Source organism: Epinephelus fuscoguttatus, linkage group LG6, assembly GCF_011397635.1.
Source record: "Epinephelus fuscoguttatus linkage group LG6, E.fuscoguttatus.final_Chr_v1".
Lineage (NCBI taxonomy): Eukaryota > Metazoa > Chordata > Actinopteri > Perciformes > Serranidae > Epinephelus > Epinephelus fuscoguttatus.
In genome coordinates this window covers 19,367,729-19,394,902 of record NC_064757.1, presented here as the reverse complement: position 1 = coordinate 19,394,902, position 27,174 = coordinate 19,367,729, and the positions used below count along the sequence as shown (strand labels likewise).

General features: G+C 42.1%; 1 protein-coding gene and 1 long non-coding RNA gene across 2 annotated transcripts in view; one reads left to right on the top strand and one right to left on the bottom strand.

The window, feature by feature from the left end:
• The first annotated feature begins 2,116 nt into the window (after positions 1 to 2,116).
• LOC125890192 (uncharacterized) lies at positions 2,117 to 26,069 on the top strand. The gene is made up of 3 exons (XR_007449515.1): positions 2,117 to 2,525; positions 3,162 to 3,307; positions 25,181 to 26,069. It is a non-coding gene; the product is annotated as an uncharacterized LOC125890192 (long non-coding RNA).
• The window catches only part of fam172a (family with sequence similarity 172 member A), a 175,869-nt gene continuing 170,656 nt past the window's right edge, over positions 21,962 to 27,174 (bottom strand). The window contains exon 11 of the mRNA XM_049578705.1: positions 21,962 to 23,226. Coding sequence (XP_049434662.1) covers positions 23,066 to 23,226 — 161 coding nt within the window. The 3' untranslated portion in view covers positions 21,962 to 23,065. The remainder of the gene's footprint in view (positions 23,227 to 27,174) is intronic.

The following is a 27,174-nucleotide window of genomic DNA, read 5'->3' as shown; positions in this document are numbered from 1 at the left end:
AACTGGTGTGTTTTTGGAATAATCCAGAGGATCGTTTCCTGGACGGCGAGGAAGCCTGAACGTGAGAATAAATATTTGTTCTTCAAAGGGAATGAATATGGCTTCACCATGGCCATCACAACAGTCCAGGTCGTTTTTGTTTTATGTAGCTCTGGACTAAATTGTTTGTTGGGTTATTAAACGCAGCTTTCAGCTGGTTGTCTCCGCATAATGTATTCTAAATCCCTCTAGAGTAACTATCTTTTATCCTCTTGCTGAGAGCATTCGGTTATACAATTGTTACACTACAGGCTATATAAAGCAGGAGTTCAAAAACAGATGAAATGGTGGCATGTGTTGCTAATTAACGTTTCTGTAAAAGCAATACAAGCAAAGCACACGAGGACTCTAGGAAAATTGATATTTTTTATTTAGGCTGTGGAGCATTTTTTTTTTGACTCTGAGAGGAGCTCAAATTAGTTTATTACGCAACACCTCAAATACTGAAATAATAAGCTTCAAATATCAGTTATATTTATCGTAGACATTTATCATCAAATTTCACATCCTCTGCTGTAATGACAATATTATTAGTGCTTATATTTAATTAAATAAAAGCAAAGGAAAAAGTACAAATTGCAGCAGGAGAGGAGTGATTCACTGTCAGATTGGACTATAGCTGCGGTGGGTAAGGGAGATGGATATGTGGCACACTATGGGCCCCATTTGTGTCTCTGTAATTTCGGAAACTCCGGTTACCAAAGTGTTACTACGAAATGAGTTAAATAACCATTTACCTTTGTCTGGTTTCATTCATCAAACCACAAGTGGAGGACTCCTAACACGGGGGGCTATTTGTTTGCTTTACACAAGCAGCTGGGTGCGATTTCACGTTTGAGATATCTGTCTGAAAGCGAAACATTTATTATCCTAAGTTGTCAGCGAACCTATTTCTCCAAAACCCTCAGTGCAAGCCAATGGTTTTATGCAGCAGTGGAAACGTCCTATTGGCGTCACACGTCACTTCATTTCACTTATAGTAGCCTAGTTTTCCCCGGTCACATTTGACAAATACTGTTGTTTGAGACAATAACAATTTCCAAATAGCGGCTCCGCGTATGAATGGGGGGGCCCTCTGAAGTATGACACGGCTTATTTCTCATATTGTCTTGTGCGTAAAAATGATGACAACACGGGACAACAAGTGCCTCGCCGTGTCTACCACGCACCTCGCTCACACGAGCTTGCAAAATGGCTGGGAACGGCACAGCGAGGACAAATGTCCAAAATTAAATGGATTCCCGTGAGATGTTTGCGCTATATCTCAGCAAACAGCCCGAGTTTCTTGCTGTATTGACTGTACACAGTCAATGAGAGAGAGGCATATCTTATGATTACAATGTACTGTTCTGAGATCTGTCCGCGGACCTCATAGGCAACCTTTAAGCCATGGATCAAATCCAGCCCTACGGGGTATAAAATATCCCTGGTTGTGAATGTAACATAAGGGGACGCCTCCCGGGGACGCCTCACTGCGACCGTGTGTGTGTGTGTGTGTGTGTGTGTGTGTGTGTGTGTGTGTGTGTGTGTGTGTGCATGCAAGTTTGTCATGATTGTCAAAAGTGTGTATAGGCAATGGTCTGATTTTAATATATGTGTGAGGTCTTTCTGTATGTATGTGTGCGGGCGCGTTCTTCTGCATGCCCGTGCGTAAAAGCGTGTATCTACCAGCGTGTGTACGCGTGTGTGCGCGCGCTACTGGCCGAGAGAGAGCGCGAGAGGAGAGGTGGTTGTGAGAAAGCCCGGATCGCTGTGTAAGCGGATCCCTTTGTGTTGATTTAGGAAGACGTTTGCTGTATATAACGTTCAAGGCTGATAATATCATTGCCTGGCCAGATAAATAAAGCATTGGCCAAAACCATCGGGTCAGCTATCGATCCGCTTTTTCTCCCTGAGAGAGAGAGAGAGAGAGAGAGGGAGGGAGAGAGAGAGAGGAGGGAGGGGGGGATGTATGGAGGGAGGGAGGGCGGGGGGTGGACAGGAGGAGGGGGGATTGAGAAAGAGAGGGAGAGAAAAGGAGAGAGAAAGGGAGAGAGACCTCACTCATTAGCATTCCACAGCCATGGACTAAACGCTGACAACTAACAGAGATATCCAGCTCTACACCACTGCATGCATTTTCCCCCCTTTGTCTTCTTCCCCTGGCCCTTCATTTCCAGCGGACAGATCTCTCGTCACAGCCAACACATTTTTATTTATGCCTTCTCCACTCTTTTTGCACGAATGGACCCTGTGCACAAGAGAGAAAACCTTCTAGTAAAGCAGAGGAGGAGAGAAAAAAGAGAGGGGGAGAGTGATGTTGTAAAAGCTGTGCAGAAGTGACAGCGCTAAGCACACTCGCTTTACTTGGGAGAGATATACAATTGTGTGTGACTTGACAAAATAGACGTGGGAGACGTTTTAAAGTGCAACCTTAACTGCTATTATTTAGATATTTGAGGATAGGGGGAAAAAACCCTCCAGCCTGTGTGCTTCATTATGAGAAGGTAAATGATGATATATTTTATTTCCACTTCAACAGTAGGTCAATATTTTTCCACTTAGGTTTGGACGTTTGGTTCAATTTAATGTCACATTTGGAGAAAATGTTTCAGCTTTGAAACGTTTATTTAATAGTTTTCTATTAAAGCTTTTATGTACGACTTCAACGTGATCTGTAGAATAAAACAAACAGGCTTAATGACGCTGTTGGAGCAAAAACACCTTAAAAGTTTGCCTTTATGTTAAAAAAGAAATAAGTTTAAAAATTTACTATTTTAGAAAGTAAAATATATGTTTTGTGAATAAATTCTTTAAAGATTTGAATGAGTGGTACAGGGACTATCAATGACTTTATTTGGACAAGCTCCTTTTTTTGCGGATGACTATATCTTAATATGCATTCAAGTCTTGCCCAACAATGACAGCTGTTCATCTGATAGTAACTTCTTTCCAAGTTTTCTCCCCTCCCACCCCGGGGCCCCCGGTCTCTGTCTTGCTTTGTTGTTTTAAAATATGCATGTCTCTCCGGAATGCCAGTCACGGGTCCAAACTTTGTGTGTCCCAACCTCCCACATGATGAAATGATCCTTTTAAAGCGGGCTCAATATGTCTCAATCTGCACTCCTCTTCCCTCTCTAAAGCTTCTGGGTTCGGGACACAGCCCAGAAATATATTAATTAAAGCGCACTACTACAGACTTTTTAGCACTGGGGAAGAAGTGGCTGGATCAAGTCAAGCTCTGTCAACGACGGATGGATGAAGATTCACGGCAGGAAAAGGAAAAAAAGTAAGCCTCATTTTGACGCTCTCTCTCCCCCTCTGTCTCTCCTTCTCCTCCTCTCCCTCTCTCTCTTTCCTTCATGTGTGTGTGCGTCTTTTGCACAGTGTTCTTGTGTGTTCCTCAGACTGAAACGGATAAAGCCAGGGGGAGTGAGTGAGAAAGAGAGAGAGAAGTGTGAGAGAAAGGGGAGGAGGGATATATACGTATAAAGTGAAAGAGGATGGACGTGTGTCTGTGTTTGTGTGTGTGTGTTCGTATATATGCATGTCTGTGTGCTTGTCATCACTACGAAATTAATCAGCACGTGGCATTAAACTCCAAAGTGCAAGTTTTCTCACAGTTGCACGGTGTATGTACAGTATGGACCCAACATGAATGGAGGTGTTTACTTGTGTGCGCACGCGCGCGTGTGCACATATATAAATGCTGTGCGGAATAAATCACACTACCTACTAGGAAAAAAAGAGAGACCCGGATGGTCGGAAAGGAAATGCTTGGTTTTAAAGGGGAAAAGTGTGAATCGGATGTAACAGAGCGTTTGCAGCTCAAGAGGAACTCCTAATTCATTCTGTCAACTTTTGAGAGGATGCGCGTGTGTTTCTCAGCGGCACAGTGATGCCATTATTAAAGACAAAGCGACTTATAACAACTAATGCCGGCGCGTTTAATAATTAGATTCTAAGTTAATAGGAGGAAGTTGGAGTTGGAGCCAGTTAACCTGTTGCGCACGATCCAAACACAACACTGTGATAACATCCCATGAGCCCCTGCAGCATTTCATCCCATAATAATCCACCCTCTCCAAAAATGTAAACAGACCAACACTGGGAGTCACTGGGAGATCTGCACAAACAAACTGAATTTAATCATTGTGTTCATTTATTAAATTCAGATACGTTTTAATAGACATCCCAACAGTCTGATTATGTCAACATATGGGAGGCCATGCAGCAAGGCCCGGGCTTACATACCTGATAACGCCTGGGCTTTTCAGTAATATTTACGGCTTCTCTTTCTAATACACTCCAGATGGTGTGTGACTGTGCCACCGCAGCCAGCGAGCTCCTCAATTTTTACTCAGCAGCATTTTGTTGCAATTACATCAATGCTGAGACAGAATTTATTGGTGACCCATTTTCGCTGCATTATATGCAAAAATAAAAGAATAAAACAAGAAAGGGAATTGGGGGAAAAAAAGTTTGGTCCACTAGTGAGCTCTGCTTTATGTGCATGCGAAGTTTTTTTTTCTAAAACTGCTCTGAAGTTTACTATTAAGTTAGAAAAAAAAATACTCAAATAGTCCCCACTTCATGGTTTGATGGATTAATAGAAGACAAAACACACAGGCCGCATTCATGCCTGACCAATCTTTATTGTAGCCTGTGCGTTTTTTTCTTCCAGCCAGTCACTCAGGCAGAATAATGCTTGTAAAGATATAATCCACTGAGCCTATACCCTCTGTAGTCCTTTGCTATATTATCCACTGACAATGAGTTGGCAAGCTTTTTAACAGGTATCTAACCTCTCCACTAAACACATGTGAATGTCATTTGCCAAGGATTTGGTTAATAGACTCATTCAGTTTACATTTTATGACTATGTTAGGTTTACTATGACGTGATAAAAGCCTGTGTGTCTGCGGGAGAATAAATGTATATATTTTTCTTTAGTGCATGTGTGCAGATAGTCATAAAATATTAACTGAAAATAACAGGAGCAATTCCAATCATACACAAAAGCGTGACAAATGTGTATCTGTGCGCATTAAGACACCTATCTATCTATCTATCTATCTATCTATCTATCTATCTATCTATCTATCTTGTCACTGGTGCGTTATGGGTTGTTTAACTGTCAAAGTTGCAGCTCACATTGTTGCTATCTGTGTTTACCTGCGTTGCTCAGACAGGCTGCTGTAGGTCTATTATGATTGACTGGAACGATGCATTGAAGGGTATTTTTCATCTTTGCCACGGGGAACCGCTCCTTACAGTGGTAAGGTTTCCCATTGACTCCCTTTAGTCTCCATGGTTGGTGCTCTCTCCCTCTCCCTCTCTCCCTCAGCCACCTCAGAGGACATGCGGCATGTTGATAAATACATGTCTTTTTTCCATCTTACTCAGCACCATCCATCAAATTTGGATGTCCATGTTACACTGCTGTGCTTAAGAGGGAGGGGGGGGGGGGGGGGGGTGTCAGCAGTCGTGCAGAAACACACTCTAAATCGTCAACAAGGGATGCATTGCTCTCTACATACTAAATAATTACTTGATCATTCGCGCTGTGTTTCTGGTCATGTTAACGTGCTGAATTGTCTTAAGTCAGGCGATGCCAGGGTTATGCTGTTTGGAGATTTAGAAGTGGTCTTTTGCTGTGCTCTGTGGGTTAATAACCTCTTCACGCGCTATAACCACTGTGTTTTGATCCTAGTAATACGTTGGATAGAGCATTTCTCTGGCTTGCCCACGGCTTGGACCACTCTACAGAAGACCAGTCGCCCTGTGGTTGCAAACTCTTTGTGGCCCCACATACCGCCGCTGTGATTATAGAAGTGCCTCCTCTCCCTTGTTAAAGGAGCAAAGCTCTAATCTAGCCTCTGTGTCGCCCCCAAAGCCAGCGTGCTATAGTGAAAATGGGCGTGCGTGTGCGCGGGCGCGCGCGTGTGGGGGAAGAGTGAGTGGGGGTCGGTTCGGAGAGAGAGAAGAGGAGAAGGGAAGGGTGGGAGAGAGGGAGAGAAAAAAGGAGGGGGGTTATAACGGAGTGGCCCTTTCCTTCTTTTGAGTGACACGACCCTTCTCTTCTCTTCAAAGGCCATGCAGAAATAAACGCATCTCATTTGAATGGCGATTTTTCTTGGTGGTATTTCACAGCCAATATTTCTGGAATGGGAGTGTGTATTTTTCCCCTGCAATATATTGAATTCGGGGATGGTTCTGGTGTGGCGGGGTATTCAATATTCCCATCTCTCCACATGCAGCATTCTGCAGCCAGTGTGGTATTTTGTCCATGACTACACCACCAACACCACCCCCTCCGCTCCTGCACCCCCCACCCCGTCCAAATTCATTTGCATCCGCTGATGATATCAGTAAAGAATTGCTGGCACCGTATGAGGCAGGGTGGGGGAAGAAGGCTTATTTGGATAAAACTGGACCGCAGAGTGGACACGGCCCTAAAGGTCAGTCGCCCATTCATGTCAAGGTGGCAGGGGGTGTGTGTGTTGGGGGGGTCGGCATGGGATTGCCAAAGAGGCTTATTTGAAAGCGGGCGTATATTTGAGGCAAGGGGAATGAAAAGGAGTGGACCACAAAGCTCGTCATACTTCAAATACGCCCCATCACATCTTCACTCTTTCCTTTCCATGCAGGCGGCGGGTATATAAGGAAGGTGGGGTCTCAGTGCTATGGCATGGCCTGCAGAACACGCAAGCAGAAAATAAAACACGTGGAGGACAAGGTGGATCATAGAGGTTTAGGTGTACAAAAGAAGGGAGTCTCCAGTGTTCTCCCTTTTAGTGGTTCCCCCTGATTTGTGCAAATAAAATACTGGATTAATTCAAATCAGGAGGCCAGTGTGGTTGTCAGAAAGTTCCTTTAATGCTGCTTATGTGGAGCATTTCATGTAATCTCGCGGGGTTGGCTACAGCACCATAATGCTGAAGAGATAGAGAACCTTTCTGAAAAGACTCTTTATGGCACCAAAATAGGGCTTTGCTATGGAGCGAGCCTATAATTTTCTGATTACTAGGCTATATGCTACAATTTTGGTAATAGTGCAGAATGTCAAGGATGCACTTCTGAGGAAAAAAGGGAAGAAAGGAAATATGGGAAAAGTATGAACATGATGCAATGTATGCTGTACAATGCAAGTGAATGACACTAAACGACGTTCAGTGTTCTCTGGAAAGTACAAAACACAGGAAGTATGTCACATTAATAACTGAAATATTTGTCACATATATTTATAACAGAATTATCTCATTTTATATGAATCTATGATTTAGTTTTTTAATGCAATAAATCACCAGTGACCAGCAGGAGAGCATGTAAACAATATCACACAATGGCACAACACACAATAAACCTGAAAATGTATTTTCCCATTAATTAATAAATCAATTAATGCACTCGCCTGCTGCGTGCATATACCCCAATTTACTTCGAGGGCACTGTCACCATCCACCGTGCGCGTACGCACGCACGCACGCACGCACGCACACACACACACACACGCACACACACACACACACACACACACACACACACACACACACACACACACACACACACATTTATCACTCCATCATTATGTATATATAATAAAATTAGGTGAGGTACGTTGCAGGGGGAAGGCGTCACAATTTCATTATAATTATTTCTAAAACTACATTAGTGGCCTAGTTATAAGTGTGCCCATGCAGGCTAAACTTTATTTTCAGTGTGGAGGCTGTGGGGGGATTATTGGACGCCTTAACCGAGCGAAAATTGTCACAAATTGCTGGTTGTCGAGGGGCGAATGACAAGATAACGAATATGAGAATTTTTGCCCCTGACACCTCGGTTCATATATCATTGCAGCAACCGACCAATCACTCACATGTTGTCTTTAGTGTTGTTACACTTCAATATCATGTTTAAGCGATGTGTCAAAATTGTAAATTTAGATTTATTTAACCTGCCAGTGCTTTAAAAAAACAAACACAAATTATTTTATGTATTTGCTAATTATATAATTTAATTATATCAAATAGAATTTTACAAGATTTCCAGTGTTCAGCACCTTCTGTGTGTAAGATTAATACACTGCAAGGTTTTTTTTAACCTGTTTGGTTATATGATGAACAACAGCAAGTAGAATCCGCCGTTTGACTGAAGCACAGTGGAGCTCGATCATTTTTAGATATATGGCTCTGCATTGATTGCTGCACTAATAGTGCTTGTGCCCCTATACTAGCGACCAGGCTTTTACCACAGCTATCATTATTACTCATCATTATTACTGCTTATACTGTACGTGGCTATAACTGCTATTGTTGTTATTGCACCATCATTACCAGCAATGATGTTACAGGGAAGACGACTTAGCTCTGTCTTTGTATATGAAATAATGGCTGCGGTGTAGGATGAGTAGGGGAGATTACTGCGAGTGGGTGAGGATGGAAGAGTTGGAAGCATATTACTGACCATTTAACACATGATTCCACTTGTTTCTTTTTTTTCCTTTGGTCAAAACCCTCCTCCTAATACCTATCGGCAGCAGTGGAGCATATATATGGAGCATCATATATATATATATATATATATATATATATATATATATATACACACACACACACACACACACACACACACACGCAATGAGTGCAATCAAGTCTACACTCGATAGAAGATGTATTGTTTGCTTGTGGTACACATACACATCCCCAGTAAAACGCTGGCTGTGATGGAGCTTGAAAGTGATAGTATCGATTGATTTTGTCAAGTGGGGGAGTCACCTGCCGCCCTTCCTCTCCCTCACCCACTCTGACATTAAAAGTTCTCCCATTTTCGGCTTGACCACTGATCAGCTGCTTTGCCACCTTGACCCCTCGGATGCTCATTAAAATTTAATTCGGTGGAAAAAAATTAAAAAAGCAGACGCAACACTGAGCATGATTAATTGATTTTGGCTGGGTGGTATATTAATGTTGTAAAAATGACACGGCCGGTCTGGATCGCGCCATGGCATGCAACAAACACAAAGTTTTTTTTTAGTGTTTGAGAGCATTAAACCGCGGCGCCTTGTTGTGGCGTCCCTCTGCGCCCCTGTGTGCCGTGTGCGTAAAGACTGCCTCTCCCGTCTCAGACCCTCCGTGCTGTTATTGTTTCTACCTTTGTTTGCTAGATGGCGCTCTGCGTTGTGGGACCCTCTGACACAAGAACCGCCTCATACCCTCTCCCTCTCTCCTCAGCTCTGCTCTCAGCCCCACAGTCCACCGCGCAGCACACACAGCAGCTCTTCCAGGGCCATTTTTTAACCAGGAATTTCAGCAGCTGCAAAGCACTCTAATGCAACCCCAGCGCTGCGAATATAGCGGGGGGAGTTTTATAATTGCATTATCCTATGTCGACTGACATTTTTGTTTGTTTTGTTAAGCTGCGGAATCGCATCGATTAAAGCCAGCGATCAGCAATGCATTTAATTTTAATGTAAACTGTTAATAACACAGACCATCGCTCAATATTTGAGCTTTAGATAATTAATTGTTTGTTTAAGCGATGTAACGTTGCAGAATATATACACTCATTCACATTTAAATTATGTTGAAAGGAATAAAGGGGCTTTAATTATCCATTTTCAAATAAATAATGTCTTATTAATTTAAGTAAAGACAGGCGTACTTAATGTGACGATGCAACAGAGGATTGCAAAATCTCTACAGCAGAATATTTCTGCAACGAATTGGCTTTGCAGGAAATATTCTGAATGAACTACTGTATACTGACACGTAATCTGAGAAATGCTGCTTTAGGTGCAGTGATGCAAAAACGGCGTTTTATTTACGGTAAAACTATTTTTAAAAATATCGAAAATTAACCTTCATAAAATTGAGCAATTTTTATTTTATTTAAATAATCCAACGATCATCTGTCCGACTTTATAATCTGTTTTAGATTGGTTGCAACCAAGGAGAGAAAAAAAACCGCTCCATTGTATTGTTTGCTGAGTGGTCCACTCTGCTCTAAGATATACTGCTGCAGTTACACTTTCACTAAATAGCGGCTTGTCGTTGTCTGACGTTGATGAATGTGTTGGAGACTTGGAGAGCCTTTTACAGCTGTCTTAAAAAGCGCCGTGGCCCCAGACCAGCCACAAACAGATCAGGTGCATGGGGCCTTAACACGGCAGTCAATGACAAAGAAACACGCACTTTACACACACATTTGGAAGAAAGACACTTGTGCAGTGAAAAGTCAACTCTGCGAAGGTTTTTTTTTTTTTTTATTTTGAAATCGAGCTCTCTCACCTTTGCGGCTGACTCTTGGGATGTATAAAAATTGAAATAATATCAATCTGGTGCAAATTATATAAAGATGTGGTCGTTTGAGGAAACAAGAGTGCAAGGATTAATCTTTTTTTTATGAAGACTAAATTGTAAGTTTATGTTGGTAGCTGTGCTGCTTTATAATGATCACTGTGTATTGTAACCATCTTTTAATTTGCCAATAGATCACTTGACAGATCCAGAGAATTGATTTCCTCTTGTGGCTGAGGATAAACACAGTGTAAGTGCAGCCCATGTGGGCTGTGAATGTTGGTTTAGGTTTTTTTTTTTCCCTCACTGTGGCTCCATCTATTCCTCATGTGAAGACATCTGAAATACAAATATAAACTCCAGCATTACAACGCAGAGACAGTTGAAGTATTGTATGGGAATTAAAGCAGCTAATTTCGGTAAATACTGTATTTATAGCTGATCCTGGTGATAACGACAGAAGGAGACATTTTACATGTTACAAGCTGAAGTGCTCTGGAACTTTTATGTCTGCCACAGCGGATGGATGAGCAGAGGGGAGCTTCAACTCCTGGATACAAAAGTTTGAATCTTGCTGGGACCTTTTACTTTGCAGAGCAATTTCTCCAACAACAAGATCTCATTGTTGATTGAGCTGTATTATCCATTTGTCCTACACACACCCCTGCGCACAATCACACCTCCTCCCCCGTTGGATCCTGGGTGGTGTGGCACAGCAGGTTCGCTTGTACTGTATACGGGGCTTCTCCACCTGCAGCCCCCCCTCCAGAAGACACAAACCCAGTCAGGCTTCACCTCATTCCCCCCAAATCCACGTCTTCTCTTACTGCTATTTACATGAGCTGGCCTACACTTTGCTAACACATTATTAGCGAGCTGGGGGAGAGGGGGGAAGCTGCATTTCAATTATTATTATTATTATTTTTTTTTTTTGAACAATGGGTATGGGCCCGTCATACATTTTGAATGTTTGAGTAAGGCTCTCTTGGTATTTGTTTTCCTCGACTTAACAAGCCATCATCTCACACATGCATATAGAATTGAAATTGCGCAGAGATCCCGCAGGCAAAGGGCGGGTTGCGGGTTCAATTAAGGTGGAATAATGCATGGGGACAAAGCGTATGATGACCTCGATTGAAAGTGATCAGAAAACGCATTCACCAAAAACACACACACTCGCACACACACACAGTAGCCTCTTTGTTTTGACTCAATGTTGCCTCTTTGTATCTCTGCACTGAGACCTATCTGCCCCTCTGAAATCACAGGCTACTTTGATTTTTAGAAATAATTCCAACGCCCGAATATAAAGCTAAGCATTTAATACCACCCAACCTATGTCTAGACTAATTCACTCCTTTTTTGACATTTCATTCTTTCCTGCTTTAATCGAATTTGCCACATTTAAGCTGGCGTGTGGATTTTGAGGCATAAGCAGCCATTTGGGCTCCATCTCTGGACTGACAGAGAATACGAAGGTTTGTCATAATTTCTTAAGTAGAAAACAAGATATTTCAGCGCCACAGTGGGATTTTAACGAATTAAAATATCTCACTGCTCGCCTGTGATAAAAAACGGTATAGGATTGAGGCGCTCGCTTGTTAAGTAACTTGCTGTCAGTATAGTTAGCAGTGCTCTGATATGGACGGTGGCTGCAGAGCCTCATCTCTTGGGGTTTTAATTAACAAGCTGTCTCAAAGCTGTAGAGCTCCATCAAACAGCCTCTCTCTCTCTCTCTCTCTCTCTCTCTCTCTCTCTCTCTCTCTCTCTCTCTCCCCCTCTCTCTTTCTCCACCAGTAAATCCTCCTCCCGTCAGTGCCTTGGGCTCTCTCTCAAAACTTTCGACATTTTCTGGTTCCCAAATCAACTTGTTACCACAGTATGTGCACCAGCTGATAGAGTGTAACTGCTCTGAGAAGATTTGCAAAAGATATAAATCGCTTGTTTTCTCTTATTTTTCTTGCTCAGCATCTATTTACGCGCACCGCTGCATACGGTTTATTTACCAAACGTCCACATATTGTACATATTCTGTTGGGGGGGGTCTGACTTCAAGCGTGACTGCTGCAGGAAGAACTGTTGCTTTTCTTCGTGGCTCATGTGATAGGGGCATGTTAAAGTGGATGCAATCTTTCAATCTGCTGCGTAAATGTTAAATTACGCACATCCAACCTGCAAAACATGCTCTGATTGATCTATAAACACACTTTATTAACTGAAATTTTAAAAATATGTATCAGAAAAGGGCAGTAGCTGAATGTAACTAAAGGAAATGTACTTTTTACTCCATTTATTTGATAGGTAAAGTTACTATAACTCCACAAAACATATGTAACATATGATTCAGTTAGAGAATAATCTACCAAATGGTGCATTAAATGGTTAAAGTGAGTTCCACCTCAACCAACTACACATTAAAGCGTCAGCTATAATGATGCAATAATATAATTTCTAATGGTAACACTCACAGGGGCCATTTTTTTAATCACCTATAAGTACTTTCACTTGAGTATATTCAACAAGCAATACTCATGTACTTTTACGCATATGGCATTTTCAGTGCAGGACTTTAATTTAAATGAGTATTTTATTGCAGCACTGCTACTTTTACTCAAGTAAAAGATCTGAATACTTTCTCCACTGGTGGAAAACGTTTATTTTAGGACCCTCAGGTTTTTATTTATCACCCTGGCCAGTTTGAAATCCACTTAAAAAGAATTAAGTTGACTATATAGTAGTATTAAACTGAGGGGAGTCACACAAGGACGGACGGGTCCTTTAAGGATAAAAAACATAAAGTCTTTGTGTAAGTGTAACCTAGTATTGTTTACATAGGCGGTTGGCGCAACAGCCAATGCAAACCGCCAACCTCCTCTTGATTTACCACAGTATTGCAGAGTGTAAGCACTGGCTTCAGAGAGATTTGTCTTTGGTGAAAAAAGCAAAAAAAAAAAAAAAAAACCTCTCCCTCCCTCTCTCTGTCTCTCTCTCTCTCAGCCTATAGTAAAGTTGGTGCTGGGCTCCCACCGTGGCCCAGACGGGGGTAATTTGATAGCAAGGCAAGGTCAAGACAGTGCGCTGTCCATGGTGCTGCGGCGGGGCAGGCTGGATGTTATCATCAAATTAGACAGGACAAGTTTCAAATCGATGCCACCCCCGGATGTCTGGAGACCGCCAGCAGTCGGAGTTAAAGTCCTAACAAGTCCCCCCTGACAGGTCAACACCTCAACACAAACACACACCTCTGATGCTGCAGCCTACAGGTCAGCAGCGCTGTGTTGGCGAGATAAGCACCAATCCCATTGAAGGCTCTAAGTGAAATATAGCTTTAGGTCCACTGTTATTCTGCGGGCTCTGCGTGAGGCTCGTGCAGGCTGAGGCTGGGTGTCGTGCTTCTGTAAAGTTTTTTTTTTTTTTTTTTTTACTACACTCGAAGTTCTTGTGCTCGCCGATTTATTCGATAGTCGTTGTGCATCTGTTTGTGAGGAATATCAAGCCCCCCCAGCAGACACACTCACTAACACACATCTTGGTGTATGATAAAATACATGCACATTTTTTTTTCTTATGGAAGGTCGAAAGTTTAGGTGAAAGCACAACTTTTTGTATCATTTATTGAATGCAATGCTATAAATATTAATATGAAGTATAGTTGTGGGTATAAAAAAGGGTTGCACGGTCAGAAGCATTAACAATATGCGTTTCATCTTGACAAGATCAAAGAATGGGATGTTTTATGGATCTTTTTGATCCATAAAATGCAAAAAATACTCATATTAGTAATTTTCAGATCAAACAGGAGGTCGTCATTAAGTTATTTTCCTCTGCACTCAAACATGCTCCTTTTAATTTGTAGCAGATTCTGCAGAATTTAGAAAATATTTTAGCTTTAATTAGATTTTTTTTTAATTGTAATTGACTAAAATAGCTGTTTGTAAAGAAAAAATAATAATTTGCTTACACCTGCAGATTATACGTTTTCCTAAGTGTTCTAGAAATAGTTTTAAAATATATATCAGCTGTATTTTTTGAAATTTTTTCATCGTATCACGTTAAATAACTGAACCTAAATAACTATCAATATTGTTCGAAAATAAATGCACAGTTGCACTTTCTCTATAGTTGCATTATATGTGGTGTTATCCACAGAATAAATGGCATTAGTAACAATCCATTTGGGAAAGATCAGAAGTGAATGAGTAGAGAGGGGATCTCAGAGAGAAGGGAAGAGGGCACTGATTAGAGCTGCTGCCAATCTGTCACCGCCTGACAGCTTTTGCTGCGGGGATAAACAGCAATAAAGTCGAGTTGGCCGCTGTGTCGTTAACTTCACACACACTATCACGCGCGCACAGCTCGCCACCGGAGGAGCAGGTAAATTCACTCAACTCCTCGCAGGGCCCCGCTCGCCTATCATCGCCTCTGTCTCCCTCCCCGCATGTCAAACTACCCCTTCCTCCCGTCCTTCCTCCCGTCAAACTCTCCTCTTTTCATCCTCCCTGCTGACTCAGGTAGCAAACACAATGAGGACCTTAGCGACAAGAAAGAAAGCCATTCAACCGGATGGAGAGATTGTGCACGGGAGAGAGGGAGAGAAACGTTATATTTGAATGGCTGATAAAGAAATGAAATAGATGGGAACAAAGTCTAAGCCGTCGGGATGGGAAGGAGGGGTGAGGCATCAGAGAGCAGGCTGCAAGGTGACTGCAGGGCCTTTAATAACACAAGTATATTAACTCGCTTAACCACGGAGATTCAAAATGAACCCAACTTCACTTAAGGGGCCCTGCAAACCATGAAATGCACATCAAAACATACACCTGCCAATCCCACCACCTATATTCCCTCCAAGCCCGCTGACCCCCCTCCCTCCCCCCTCTCTCTCTCCATCCGAGCTGTCTGTCATGGTGTGGCCCGGCTAATTTGAGTTCATTGGATGGCAATAATTTCATTTAGACCTTCATCTCTTTTTGGGCTGGATGTAATGAGGATGCAGGGTGCTGCCAGTGAAAGGCCGCTCCCACAGTAATAATAACTTGGATCTTATTCTTACCCCACGCACTGCCGTGTTTATCCTCGGAGGGCTGCGTCCACATGATGAAACTCATCTATAATGTGTGATTTAATATCGCGTTGCACTCTCTGTTTTTCAGAGAATTTAAACCCAAAAGAGAGAAGACGGTGGGCTGCTGTGTGGTTTAGCTCAGGAGATACACTGCAAAAAATACTTGTTTCCAGCACACATTTCTGTCTGTATTAAACTCAGAGTAATTTGTCTTATTTTTGACACGATATAAAAAAATATTTAAGTGAACAATATCACCGATCTGGTGGAAATTAAACCGGAAATACTGACTAAATTGACAGTCTGTCAGGTGTAATAACTTTTCGACTTTTCTTTTTAATTTTAAGTAAAAATATTTTAACAAAAAAATAATGTGGGTGATGATTCTTTAGATATTTTTTTGCAGTGTAAGTCAGGCCTTTTCTCTCACCGCCAACTAATCGATATCCCACTGACTCCAATGCGATATCGATCAAGGGAGGATTGTACTTTAAGGATTTCTGGAAATACCTCATTATTTCGTTGCTTTAAGTGCAAGAAAATATTGTTTCAAATACAGTCGACTTCCTTCGATTTATTATGGTGGCTTAAAATACGACTGTGCTCTTAATCTTTTACTTGTGGATGGCAAAACACTCCTGCAGTTGTTGTTAGTACTAATAAGATGGTGAATAAGGAGATGTGATCTTTTTTTTTTTTTTTAACCATAATGGACCATGGGCCACTTTCCGATTGCAATTCCACTTGCCCTCATCTGACAAACTCAATCAACTTTGAGAAAACTATTAATTGAATTCCATTTAAACATTTTTTCCTTTTTATATTTTCGTTTAGGATTATTTTATACATATTCTCAATTACAAGCACTTTTTTTCGATTAATAATTGTTTTTATAATTGTTTTTAAATTAAATCCAGTTAGCTAATAACAAAATGCATCCTTTATAATAATAATGGATTTTTCAGGAGGTTATGAAATTATTAAATGTATTTGTTTTCGTTTCAATTAAAATAATTTAATTGGCTACCTGTTATGATGTATAATACACACTAGTTTAAGAGCACATTTAGATTTTACAATGGGGGCCTTTATTGTCTGATGAACATTTTATAATATCATTTGATTTATTAAAACATTTTAGTGCAGTGTATTAGGTCGGTATTATTATTAATGTAAATAGAAATGTCATTATTTAGTAAATGCTCATAGAAAAAAAAAAGTTCTTGTGCATTTCATTATTTAAGATCAATTACTGCTCTTGTGTTTACCAACATAATTTGCATTTAAATCGACGGAATAAAATGAAAAACATAAAGTCAGCTCGTTAGAAAATAAATAATTATTATAATAGATAAACTTCGAGGAAGTTTACAGATGAGTCTGAGATCTATGAGCAGTAAATTCACTCTCCCTTCAACTTTTTCTGTGTGTGTTATGAAGAAACACCGAGAGACTTTGTGTTCCGCATCACAATAGAAGTTTCTTTTTGTTGGCTAAGTGTGCACATCTCAGAGACAGACACGAGTACACACACTTACACACACGTGTGTAATTAAAATTGGCATTTGTCAGTATGATATTTGAAATTCGACAAATTACAGAGTGCTAAATATCACACGTTATTGGCCTGAAGTTTTCCGATATCCAGTCGCATTTTACAGCCTGAGAAAGGCCCCGATCACAGGCCTACCTAGAGCCCCTTCATCCTGACTGCCATTCATCAAGACAAAATGACCAATTTTCCCCAGTAAGCCGTCGGTGGCCTGTTAAACTAGGCCAATGAGCTGTGTTATACTTCCTTTCCTGCCTCCTTCATCACCGCTTGCCTAACACTGCTCCCCTGAAATCATGAGAGTATAGCCCCAAATCTTAAAAGTCAGAGCCCATTCTTCAAATGTATTGCATTTCAGAGGGTGTTTTTTTTTACTGCAGGAGTCTTTAGGCCAGCAGAGTATCAGAGGAGGTGTAATTGAGGGGGCGGTGAGGGGATAGAGTAGCGGTCCGCCTGAAAGCTGCCATTAAAGCCAAATGGACTGAACACCGTAAAACGGCTCTGCCAACAGCTGTCCCACAATCGGAGTCTTATATGCCAGGATCCTTCAAGCACGCACCACACACACATTAGGCCACGCTGCTGATGTAGTGGCTACTTAGAAGTATTAGACAGCAAAGCTGAGAGAATAAAATACCAACGAATAACCACATGAATATCCCGGTAATATTCGCATTATGTTCCTATAGGGACTTCAGCCTAAGTTGTGCGTCTTGGTGATTTAGGTCTCCAAAGGCATTTTTCACCTCTCTACAAGCCTTGCTCTTCTTATAATAACCTGGGAAATGCAATTTTTGCTGGGATAGCCGATTTGCTTTGCATATTTCCCCACATTATGGTTATGGCAGGGGGATAATGGGTCACCCTATATGTTTCTGCGTGTGTGCGCACGAGAGGAGGAAGCTCAGGATATCATTACGCAAGTTTTTCACAAGTTCTTATCTCTTTAAAAACTTTTAATGCTGTTGTCACGCAGTTGTGAATTTCATATCTATACAGAAATTATTAAATATATGTTTGCATGTTTCCATGGGGGTTTCTTGCACCCCTTAAGAGACCCAGCACTCCCCCACTTGGTGCAACACCTGTGCCCAGACGCGCACCTCTCACTGGTGCTGCACCTTCCTGTCTCCCCGCACAGTAAAAGCCCAGTCACCCTCTTCCCCTAAATGTGACGTCCGCGGCCCCAAGTGTTGTCTCAGTCTGCGACTCCTTATTAGAATAGAGAAGGAGAGGAGGCGATTGAAGAGGAGTTGTTTCCACTGGATTAAATGGTTTCTCTGCAAGTCAATGAATATGTAATGATGTCTAACGAAACCGGCCAGTGAGTCCTGTGCTCGGGTATACAGGGCCCTATATTAAAGACCTCTTCTCCTGAGGAAAAACACAGTATAGAGCCGGGGCAGAGAAAAGAGGGGCAGAATAGGGGAAGGGGAAGAAGGGATACAATCTTGAATGCACCTCCGAGCTTAAGCCAGACATTCTCCCTCAGTCAATAGATGAAAAAGTATTTGCTCACGTACTGAGTGAGAGAGGGAGAGGGTGAGAGAGGGGGGAGTCTTTCTTGAAGCAAGGGTGGGGTGTGAATTTACATTTTTTAAACTGCTTTGGAAATATTGTTTCTGATAAGCAGTCATGCCAATAAAGTAATTGAATTGAATTGATGGAGAAGGGGCGAGAAGGAGAGAAAGAGAGTTCCTCCACCATGATTGTTAAAGATATTTCTCCCTTAGTATACCCGATAAAACATTGATTGTTGCAGTTAGTTGACCCGTAAAATTTGGGGGTTAGTTTTCTCTTCTGAGCTGAGCATATAATTATGCAAATAGTGATCTGACAGTGATCCGCTGGAGGAGTGCTGAAGGAGAGAGAGTGTGTGTTGTGTGTGTGTGTGTTTGAGGGGGGAGGCTGTCAGAGGGGTGACATTCCAACTTTGCCTAACGCCTGGTTCCTTTGGAAAGAGTTCATCTTCTGCAGGGATGGCGTGCATATCAGAGTGGGGCCGGAGCAAGCAAGCGTGACAACGACTCTCTTAAAGTAAAAATTGAAATATCAGGCTGTGGCAGCACAGGGGTTCCCCAACTTTTTCACGTCAAGGGCCCTACCCAACCCACCCACTCCTCCCCAAAATCTGCCATAACAGCACAGACCCCCCATTTGGCAGGATTTCACCCTAAAGCTCCGCAGCTGATGCCATTTTCTGTTGTAGATATGATTCAGTGTGGAGCTGTCTGTAACTGTCTGTACGACAATAGCTGGGAAAGTGAAACCTATAATCAAATCAGTCATACCTATTATACATTCACACGCTGTGCTAACTTCTGGCGAGTAAAAACACTGACGCATCTGACTGCTTCTCGTTTGGTTATGGGGATCCCTCCTTGGGAGGGTCCCGGGGACTTTTAGGGAGCCACCGAGAGGAACCTCAACATGAAGAGATCATCTCTGTCTTTAGAAAAGTGGGGGGACAGCTACATGTGACAAAGCGATGCATGAGTGGTCAACCTGAATACGCAGGGCCCTCAGCGAATCACTTCAGGGTAGTAATAGTTTCTATTTAGCCAAATGCTTGGAAACAGGATCACAGATCTTTACGCACAAGTTTTCTCCGCATTGAAACGAGCTAAACTTACTTCACGCAACTTTTAAAGTTACCATATAATCTGTAAAATAGACTTACTAGATAGTGAACAAGTCTTAAGGCATAACATAATTCCTGGGCGAAGATCTAATTCATTTCGCTGTGTATTAGTCGCCTGCATTTGATGATCACTGACTGGAGGTCATAATTTATGGTACCAATACATCATAGCTTTGGACAGAAGGCAGGTTATTTAATTAAACTCCGAAAACTCTCACTAATACAAGATATTTCCTTTCTTAATATCACAAGAATTGTTAAGTTACATAGTCCTCTCCATAAGAACACTTTTTTTTCCAAGACAGAAAGTTGAGTATTGTGTGTGCCCGTGTGTGTGTGAGCCTGTGAGTGTGTGTGTGATTGAATGGCTCTCTTTAATCAGCGGCCTGACACGGTGTGAGGGGGACTCGCCTGGTTCCACTTGTTGTTCAGGGGTTAATGGAAAAGATTTCTAAAGATTTATTGAGGGGGCGTTTAATGACCTGATCGGTTTCACCGTGTGAAAACAAATGATGCTGTAAAACCTCGCTGAGTTGGAGGGGGGGCTCACTTTGCCAAAATTAATGACCAAAAAGAGGGGAATTACTGTTTATAGTTTGTTTTCCTTTTGACACACTTAGTGACTTACTTACTCACTCACTAACGATGCGATCCATTTAAAGATATTGCTGTCTTTCAGAGTAGATTGGCCTATAGGACGTGTTTTAAAAGTTCAAACTTTTTTTTTACAGCTTAACTTAAAAAGGTTAGAGTGTAAAAAAAAGTGAAATAGGTGTTTTAGACTGTTTATAAAAGACACTTAACTCTGGCCGATTGTGTGGCAGCACATGTTAGTGGGTCTTCCCTCTCGGTTGGATTTCATAGATGTCATGTGAGATGATGACTCAGGTCATTTTTCACTCGGTGTTCGACTTTCTCCTCCCGCTGCACTCGCTTTACACTTTCGGGCACATCTCTCTGTTTCTCTTTCCAATCGCACCTGACTTTTTAGTACTGCTTCTTTTTTTTTATCCACCATATTCCCATTTTGCGCAATTGCGCACCGGCATCACCAAAATACTTCGCGCGTAAATAAAAAGCAAAACAAAATAAAAAGGAAAATATGTACAGTTTAAAAAGCAAGATACAAAAGTTCATTTTATTTGCTTTTGACAGGTTTAATGGGTTAATTACAAAAATCAGCTTTCAAATAATTTCAAGACAGACGTTTAAAACGAAAATGGATCAAAAGAGAAATGAGACAAACATTTGAGAATATAAGAAAAATATGTGACCAGGCAGGACACTCGCGGTTTCATAAAATCCAAAGGCTTATGCGATAAAAGAAAATAGGCGTGTTCCCTAAACCAATACAACATATAAACCATCTGCAAAAAATAAAGTCTTCAAGAGCAATTGGCAAAATTAGTCTCCTTTTATTCGCAGACTGTGCTTTGGATTTAGGCTGCTCTTACATCTTTAGTTCCATTCACATATGGCTTGCTGGATATTATTAAAACAGTGAACAGAGTCTTGTTTATTCCTAAGGCAACAATATACAAATTATGGAGTGAAAAATGAACTGATTGTAGCTGAAAAGCAGAAAGATGAGCAATGGTATCTTGAAACGAAACTCATCAAATCAAATAATAAGCCAACTTCTTTGCTGAAACCTGGAGAGATCTGAATCAAATTAAAAGGAAATTAGGCCTGCAACCATCAGCCACAGTTGTCTCATTACAGCGGAAAGATAATCCACAAAAGCCTTAAACCACACACACACACACACACACACACAGTGGGCAGGAGAGGCAGGATTTCACAGTGTAAAAGTTAAACAATGGCAACTATTTGAAGTGGGGGGGAAAAGGTATATATTTGAGAATGTGTCTAAGGTATCATAAGATTTAGTATCCGGTTTGAGTTTTTACTAATGTCATGACACATTAGAAATGTATTCCATTAAGCCTTGAGTGGTTTATAAAGCACAGCAGCCTTGTGGAAATTTTTTTATCATGTTTGTGTCACATAGTGAGATTATGTGCAGCTGAGCAGGGAGCTGACTTTGTCACTTCTAAGTACACAAGAAGAGTACTACAGTGGGAGGAAAAAATAGATATGTTACATTTCTCCAACATCTAAGGAAATATCATTCAGGCTTAGAATAATATTGAAATCTTGGATTTCCTGACATGTGTAAGGCGATATATTGAGGCTTTATGAGTGTTGTGAGCTGACTTCTGGCTCCTGTTAAAATGAGATATCCCTCAAACCCATTTTGATGCTTCACTTTAAGTAATTTTAAATATGCTCAGTGTCCGGATTTTTTCCATATTCAGCACAGGTTGTGTTTGTTTTATTTGTTTCATCATATTCAATCACCCGGAGACATCAATTTCAAGGATATCAAATTGAAAAAAAAAAAAAAAAAAGATATATATTTATAATAAACACAGAGAAATGGACTCTCCACAGTTTTGCAAATCAATCCTGGAGATATTCTAAAGTAAACACTTACAGCTCAAATATTGGCTTAATATTAAAAAAAAAATCACATAGTGTGAATGTGTGTATGAGACATTGCATTCAAATTTAGCTCAAAGTTGAGAAATTAAAAAAAAAAAGAGATCTCTCTTATTATAAGTACTGCAATTCCAGAAATACATGGCACGGGTTAGGACCACATTTTACACAAAGCTGAATGAGAAAAGTCAGGTTTAAAAGCTGACTGCATGTGCGGAGGAGTTGGAGAATGAAGAGGTCATAAAAACAACACCCTTTGTTAAAACAAAACAAATGGTCACCAGTTAAGAGTGTGTGTGTTCACTCTTTGGAGAAACATTTGTGGTGGGTAAGGGCGTAAGGGCTATAAAACAAAAAAAGATGGGCACTGATCAGGATGAAATGATACTGGACCTTAGCAGAGGATACCTTACAGCATGAGCTGATGTCGGGGGTAAGCAGCCCAGGCTTTAGGACCAGGGGGGAAGAGGGAGAGGAGGGAGAGACTGAGTAGTGCAGACTGGAGGGCAGGCGGGGCATTAGCTCAGTTCAGGCTGATGTCAGGACAATTAGAGGTGCACCACAGCGCATTGTGCACAGCGCCTGTCAGCCTTAATCTCTGCTGCCGTGGCCCGTACCCGCAGCCAGGCCACAGCCCACGGGAAGCGCTAACACTCAGGCCCATATTGCTTTGACAGTTGCGCTCATCTAGAAGTAATGCAAAACGTTATTGTGATGTATACATGGTGACCCTGTACTCTTGTCTCTTACAACAACAAGGCTATGTGTGTGCAGAGCCAGGGAGGGCTGGAAGGGAGAAATGACACTCGGGGAGAAGAGTGAGGAGAAAAAGATGGAGGGAGGTTACAGGGGGAGAGGGAGGAACAAAAAGAAAAAACAGCAGAGAGGATCTGGAACATTAGACTCTCTTTTTGCACCCCCCCCCCCCCCCCCCATCTGATCCCTTGCTCCTCGTTCTCCTCTTGTTCCAAGTCATTTTTGTCGATCCTCTACAAATCTTGGTGTTTGTTTTTGAGGGAGCTGCTGCGAGTGGTGACAATGTTGGAGGTCTCCTCCGCCTCCTCGTCCTCTTTTGCCTCCAGGACCTCGCTGAAGAACCTGAAGATGGAGTTGAAACTCAACCAGGAGGTCAGCTCATGCCGCTCTGTGCCTACATGTCAAAGACACACACATAAAGAGAAGCATGAGTTCACAACTGTGCTGTGAAGCTGCAGACAGAAGACAGTGTATGCTATTAAAAATATTGCTCTGCATACGCCTACTGTGGCAACACAAAAGGTGAACATAAATACCATTAGATGAGATTTTTAGTCTTGTGAGGCTCATCACTCCCACAATGCTTTGCATTGCTCCATGCTAGTCTTGGACATAATGTATGAGAGCCATGCCAGCCTATGACCTATTAGTCCAATGGGACAGCCTTAATATGTTATCCAAGTGGATACCTGATAATCAACACCACTGCACGTCCCTCTTTCCGTCTCAGGCCTTCCAACAAAACCAGAGTTATGCACAATAGGGGCACTAAGTGAAACCAGTGGAGCGGTAGTCATTCATTCTAAAGGGCTGATTGAGGATAGGCAAGACAGAAGCTGGAGAGAGGTAACCAGCGAGCATATCAAGTGGTCTGGTGGTGGTGGGGGGAGGCAGCAGTACTGGGTTTCCCTCTGACCTCCTACAGGTTAGCCAGTTCCCAAGTTGGGGTCACACTGGAGCTTGAAATTTGGTACATGCGCCTCGGGTTCCTGCCCGCCTTGGGGGTTAGGGTATCGCTGGCTGGCTTTTTAGCTGGATGCAAAGTCAGTGGCAGTTTCTATGTTTCTCCTACGCCAGCTAGTCCTGCTACAGAAAACCTTGGCTCTGCATCGGAGCACCCATGATGGGAACAGATCGTGGCTGCAGCTGTTGCCCAACTCATCTCCTACTCCTGCTCGCTAACCATTCAGCGGGAGCATTAACAGATAATAGCTTGTTTCTACCGCCGCTGGCTAGCAGCTCAGCTGCTTAGCAACACTACTGTAACTGGACTTGAGAAGCCATATTGAGGTGCCCTCTTGTTTCCCAGAGGGAGAATAGGTTTGCAGCAAGATGATATTAAGAGTTTCATCCCTTGATAGATAGATCTAAGAAAAATTTACATGTGTTTACAGACAGAGGGATGAGTGAACACAAGCCTTGAAGTAATGGGTTTTCTTTTTCCGAATTCTTATTTGCACACTTTTTTATTGGGACCTGCATTTGTTTTCAACAAGATAAGAAAATTAAAATGTGTCCCTACAATTTTCTCGGGAGGATTAATGAAAAAGGATAAGCTTAGTATCTGAAATCAGTTAGGGTTGTGTGAAAACAACTGGTCCCGACAGAAAAGGGTTGAAAACCTCTACCCTTGTGGATGAGTCAAATCAGTAGAACATTAGAAATACCCCTTCACTTCCTCTCTTCAGTGCCTTTCTCCTCCCTTCTCCTCTGTGTACATACGATCAGCTATAAAAAGCTAGACTAGAAGGCCGCAGGGATACAATTAGGAAGCACCTTAAAGGCTCTCTCACCATAGACAGGCCTCTGATGACCACTGCACTGACCCCATGTTTATTAGATTGACCCCTGCCTGGACGCATTAATGGAGATGGCGTGCGTGCACGTGTGTGTTTGTGTGTATGATTGTTAGACGGAGGGTAAGCGAGGGGTCTTTGGCTGAGAGTGGGTTTGGGTTCAGTTGCTGGTGGTGTGTTTGTGTGTGTGTCATTTGTGTGTACGGGTATGTAAGGGGGTTCTCGATCACTCTGAGATAAGGGAGTGTGCTGCGGACTATATAGCAAGCTGACTGCAGTCAGTGCCTTGGGTCAAATTTACTGGCCTGGCAATCATGGGAGTCAATAACCCCGCACTCTCAGTGACTCTACTACCTGTGTAGGGCTCAACATAACACCCATCCCTGGAAAACAAAGACACAGCCCTCTCACACCTCTAATCTATCATTTATATCCAATTTGAGGTATTGTGATCTTTTTTCCACCTTCTACTCCTCCTCAATTTCCCCGTCTCATCGGCCTCTCCCTCACTAGTGTTTTTACTTCTGTTTTGTCCTCTTTTTTCTCCCGCAGAAGCGATCAATGCCGCAGCGCTCTCTCATTCACCCTGAACTGGTGGTGAACTCCTCCGGAACAGCCGCCAGCCTCTCCACCCTATCCCATCGCAGTCCGGGGTCACCAGGGGGGCGTCTCTGTGCCAATATGCAGATGAGCCTGTGCCCCTCCAATGACTCTGGCGTTAAGCTCCACCCCTCTATATGATGGAGCCCCCCGCCTCACCCCCACCCAACAACACGCACACACATAAAGACATAAACCCACTCTCACACTGGCTTAAATAGGCCTTTAACAGCTTATGTCCACTCTTCCTTTAATAGCCAAAGTGTGTCGAACCTAATGGATGTTGTCAAAGCCGAGATGTGACGACTGATTTAGAGGAGGAACCCCAATGACCAGGCTTCACTAGCCACTAAAGACAGAGAGGGAGAGAGAAAGACGGAGGGGAAGAGAGAGAGAGAGAATTACCTCAGCTATGCCACAAATCAAAGTAATATCTTTAAAAGATGTGGGGATCGATGAGGTGTCATCTGGCTGTGTCTTGTGTGTAAAGTGAACCCATAAACAGCCAATGAGTACGACTTTATCCTCAATTTCAGTCTCTTACTGAAAAAGTTTTTCAGCTGCTAAGCAGATTTCTTTTTTTTTACGAGAATTGATCTCATGTATTGTTAAAACACCGTATAGTGGACGGAGAGCCGTTCCACTTTAATCAGTTTAATTACAACTGGTATCTTGTGTTTAATTGATGAAACTTTAAAAATAAAAGTGCCCTGTGTATTTATGTGTGCTCTCTTGCAACTGTGAATCAATTAAGTTGCATGTACTAATTTTAACAAGATCATTGTCACTGCATTAATTTAATAAAGTTTATTGTAAATGCAATTATGTCCTCATTTATTGTAAATGCAATAATGATGTTACTGTGCGCTCCATAACATTGGGTATTGTCATGGGAAGTGCAGGGAAAAAAATTATCTTTACTTTCACAATGTGTTTGTAATTAGCATTAGGCAATGGCAAGCTTAACAGAGATTATTTCTGCAAGTAGAATGATGACGGCTGTAACCTTGAGGTGAGGCAACACACAAACACACACAGCTCCACGAGGATGTTTCGCTGTAATGCAGGAAATAGCAGGTATGTGGTCTGCACTGTGAGCTCCCCTTCCATGCCCTCTGCTCAGGTCATGGCAGAGTTTCAGGCCGGCGCCTAACCCGTGCCCTGTGTTTGAACATTCTGTGTGTGTTGTCTGAGCCTGATGAGACTGCCTCATTATGTGACAGGCAGAGGAGAGTATTTGATCCTGGATATTTAGCCTCCTCCACTCTGTCACAGCCACTGGAGCCCTCTCAAGGTAATTGACTGACTGTTTGATCTCCCTCTGACTCTACGCTGGTACAAGACGCTGACACACGCGCACACACACAAACACAATCGTCACTTGCAAGCATCTACTAATGGTTGGCACACACACTCACACATACATTCACTCACACATCATGTAGCACATACGCACTGTTCCCTCCCCCAAAACACCAAACAATCCAACACTCTTCCCCCCCAACACACACTGTTGTTATCATTTGTGTGCAGTGAAGTAAGGGAACAGAGGAGCAGAGTTTTGAGCTGTTAAAAAGGAAACTCCTCCATAGCTATGGGCCATGCTTTCTTCCCTCCGCACCAAACGCTGCATGCTGTTACAAATGGTAATCGGCTCTGATTGTCACAAATTTCAAAACAAACGCTAGGTGACTGAAAAGCCAAAGTGACGCCCCGAGTGATACTCCGACAGAAAGCCCGAATCAAAGCATGCCGACTATAATTAGGTTCCATCTGGGCTACATTATTTAAAGCCGCACCAGTTAATTGCTTGTGTACAAATGGCCTATTTTATTTGAATCAAACTTTTTTTGTGATTCGTAATTACATTGATGTGAAGGGGGCCATATCTCTTTACTTCATTTATAATATAAATACATATTCAAATTATTAAGAGGACTCTGAGG